General features: G+C 51.9%; 1 protein-coding gene across 1 annotated transcript; it reads right to left on the bottom strand.

The window, feature by feature from the left end:
* Positions 1-639: 639 nt before the first annotated feature.
* On the bottom strand, positions 640-2879 carry LOC148039265 (indole-3-pyruvate monooxygenase YUCCA1-like). The gene has a single exon (XM_087675153.1). The coding sequence runs from the start codon at positions 2519-2521 to the stop codon at positions 731-733; it is 1791 nt and encodes a 596-aa protein (XP_087531279.1). The 5' UTR covers positions 2522-2879; the 3' UTR covers positions 640-730.
* Positions 2880-3478: the final 599 nt, after the last annotated feature.

Genomic DNA, 3478 nt, shown 5'->3' with positions numbered 1-3478 from the left:
TTTCACCCACCAACAACACGACACTTTTGACAAATACCATGGTTTTTGTGTTTCTATCTTGCATATTTGTTCTCTAGGTTCTCTTGTATGTGGATAGTTGCTTTGCAAATAGTGCAAGTCTATCAAGTTATCATAGAAATAGAGTCATTTTTTGCCACAAGAAGGATAGGATAGGTGCCCTTGAATTCATATAGCTTCAAGTTATGTGTGGGATTTTTGCTACCTATGCTCTCTAATTGGCGAAGAACATGCTTGTAAAGGTAATTCTATTCTCTTTGGAGAATAGTAAACAATCCTAATATATAAGCATTGAGAATATAATGGTATATGTAAATTAGAAAAAAAAAAGGTAAATGGAATGAAATCAACGTTACTTAAGAAAGAGGTAACGTATGCACACGCGAGAATAGATATGAAATTGTAGTGACGTGCAAGATTATGTCGGTTTTGCCACATTGTTTTAGAGTTACATACGTGCACTATAAATCGCACAACTTCTTTTAACCGAAAAAATGCGACACGCATTCATTTGAGGATTATGTAAAAAGACAATTAAAATGCTCCCTATGGATGCAAAGGTGGGTGTGGTGATTCGGGCAAGAAATTGGGGGAGAAAAAAACAATGCCAAGGGCTCAATGTACAGGAAATAACTACCTGGAAGCCCGAATTTGATTATTATCGTTTCACACCATAGATAAGGTGTGTGTCACCAGACCAAAGCATTCCAATTCAGCTGGCATGATAGACCGGAGCAAGACCATACACGGGGGTGGGCATGCCCTCCAAGCGCGCCTTGAGCTGAAGGGCCAAGTAGAGGGAGTAGTGGCGGGACTGATGGAAGTTGCCGCCATGGAACCAGAGGCCGGATTGCTGGGTGGGCTTCCACATGTTGCGAAGCTCGCGCTCCCAGGGCCCCGGGTCCTTCTTGGTGGCGGAGCCCAAGCCCCAGCACTTGCCGACCTTGCGGGCCACCTCGGGGGAGATGAGCTGGGCGGCCCAGCCGTTCATGGAGCCGAACCCGGTGGCGTACACGACAATGTCCGCCTCCAGCCTGCTGCCGTCGCTCAGGACCACGGACCTCGCCTCCAGCCCCTTCACGTCCACCCCGCTCCTCAGCTTCACCTCGCCGCTTATCACCAGCTCCGACGCCCCCACGTCGAAGTAATACCCCGACCCCCTCCTCATATACTTGGTGAACACCCCCGACCCGTCCTCCCCAAAATCCAGCAGGAACCCTGCCCCCGCCAGCCGCTCGTAGAACTCCGCATCCACCTCGGCCACCCTCTTGTAGATCGGGATCTGATACCTGTGGAAGAGCTTATACGGCACCGCCGCGAATAGCAGATCGGCGTCCGCCGTGGAGTACGGGGATCCCTCCACGTAGTTCCCCATAGCCTCCGCCAGCAGCGTCTCGGAGCGTATCACGTTAGTCGAGCTCCGCTGAACCATGGTCACTCGAGCGGCCCCGTGCTCCCAGAGGTCGGCGCAGATGTCGTGGGCGGAGTTGTTGGAGCCGATGACCACGCACTGCTTCCCTTCCCACCCTTCCCCGCCTTTGTGCTGGCTCGAATGGCACTGCACCCCCTCGAAGGTCTCTGCCCCCGGGAAGGAAGGGATGCTCGGGACCCCTGACATGCCTGTCGCCAGCACAAGCTCCCGCGGCCGCAGCGTCACCTCTTGCCCGCATTTGTCCACGACCACCTCCCACCTTCCCTGCTCCGCATCATACTTCGCAGACTTGCACTCGGTAGACGACCAGTACAGAAGCTCCATGATCTTGGTGTATGCCTCCAGCCAGTCGGCCATCTTGTCTTTGGGAGAGAAGAGCGGCCAATGGTCCGGGAACGGGAGATACGGCAGGTGGTCGTACCACACCGGATCGTGCAGGCACAGTGACTTGTATCGGTTCCGCCATGAGTCGCCGGGCCGCGCGTTCTTCTCCACGATGATGGTTGGGACCCCTAGCCGCCGCAGGCGTGCTCCCAGCATGATGCCTCCCTGTCCTCCTCCCACAATCACGCAGTATGGCTGCCTGCTCACTCCCAGCGCCTCCATCTCCTCCTTCCTCTCGTCCAGCCAAGTCTTCCTTCCCTTGATGGCACCATGCTGCACACCCTTCTCTCGCGCTGCACCTGCCTTCTCCTCGTGCCCCTTGAGCTCCTCCATGCTTGTCAGCAAGGTCCAGCACTTATCACCTTTGATCCGAACATGGCCCCTGCATCGGGCCCTCCGCGTCTCGAACCTGATGAAGGCATTCGCGATGACCCCGTCTTCTTCAGGAAGCTCCTTCTCCACAGTCCAACCATGAGGTCCTGTCTCATCCAAGGTTGCCTCCAGCATGGCCTGGATCTCGTCTTTGGACTCTGCTGTGTAGATGTTCCATGTGAACGCCACCAGGTCTCTCCAAAAGCATTCCTCCTCATGGAAAAGCTCCACAGCAGCAGCTATGTCCCTTCTCTCCAGTGCAGAGTTGAAGCTCTGCAGCCAAGCACTGATCACCTGCTTGCTGCAGGCGGCCATTTCTATCACAAGTCCTGGTTGGACGAAATGTGACTGTTCAAAGGTAGTCTATTGTGGGCTGATGGAGCAGCTAAACATGAGTTATGGCGATGGCAGAAGCAGATCAAGGTTCACATCAATCAGATTAAGGCTAGTTAAAAAGCTCTCTGTTGCAGGTGATTCACATTGAGAAAAAGGTTATCGGATGGATCACGCTCACCACGCACTCATTGGGGATATTGAAGATTGAAAAAATGTCATGTAGGAACGTGCCTGTAGAAATGAAAGGCTGTGCTTTCTGCTATTTTACGATCGTGATGCTCAAGGTCCAACCACGTGTGACAATGGTGTGCTTAGGATTAAGAAACCCAGTTGATCCGTTAAGCTTGCAGCGTTCGAGAGCGCAAACGTTCCTTTCCAGAGAGTGTTGAATATTCCTTCTATCACGCAGTGAGGACGAAATCCCACGTGCCTCCAGTCGGGACGGTCCGTGACCCTAGGGACTTTTTTGACATTTTGTCATTTTTTCCATAGTTTTGCGTAGAAGAGGATAGAAATGGATTCTTAATACTATCGACGAGAAGGGCATGACAGAGGCACATAAATGTCACAACAAGGGATTGAGCTGCGCCCCAGCCCCCGGGCCACAGAGTTCGGTTTAACGTGTGATCAGACAACCTCTCAACTTTGTGGCCCGCGCTCGGCGCTAGTCGTAGCACAGCTCACCTCTGGTCCTGTTCCCACCAAGCCCAGGTTTGCAATCAGGCTGTGAACCCATAGTCAAATTCACAGGTTCCAATGGCCTTTGCAAAGGTTTGCAACCGGTTTTGGGTTTGTAACCACAATTGACAATGGGAGAGAGCATGTTCCGTATCAAATCAATGCACTAAATAGCAAAAAGTGCAACTTTTGGACACTTGGTTGCCACTAAATAAACCAACCAATCTCATCAACATTTTTGTGCTTTAAAAATTTTAA

This window comes from Lygodium microphyllum, chromosome 3, assembly GCF_053477565.2.
Source record: "Lygodium microphyllum isolate KBCC chromosome 3, Lygodium_microphyllum_v1.1.10, whole genome shotgun sequence".
Taxonomy (NCBI): domain Eukaryota; kingdom Viridiplantae; phylum Streptophyta; class Polypodiopsida; order Schizaeales; family Lygodiaceae; genus Lygodium; species Lygodium microphyllum.
This window is presented reverse-complemented; position numbering and strand designations above follow the sequence as displayed.

Coding starts and splice junctions, on each gene's coding strand:
- LOC148039265 (XM_087675153.1), bottom strand. CDS start 2,521: ATGGCCGCCTGCAGCAAGCAGGTGATCAGTGCTTGGCTGCAGAGCTTC.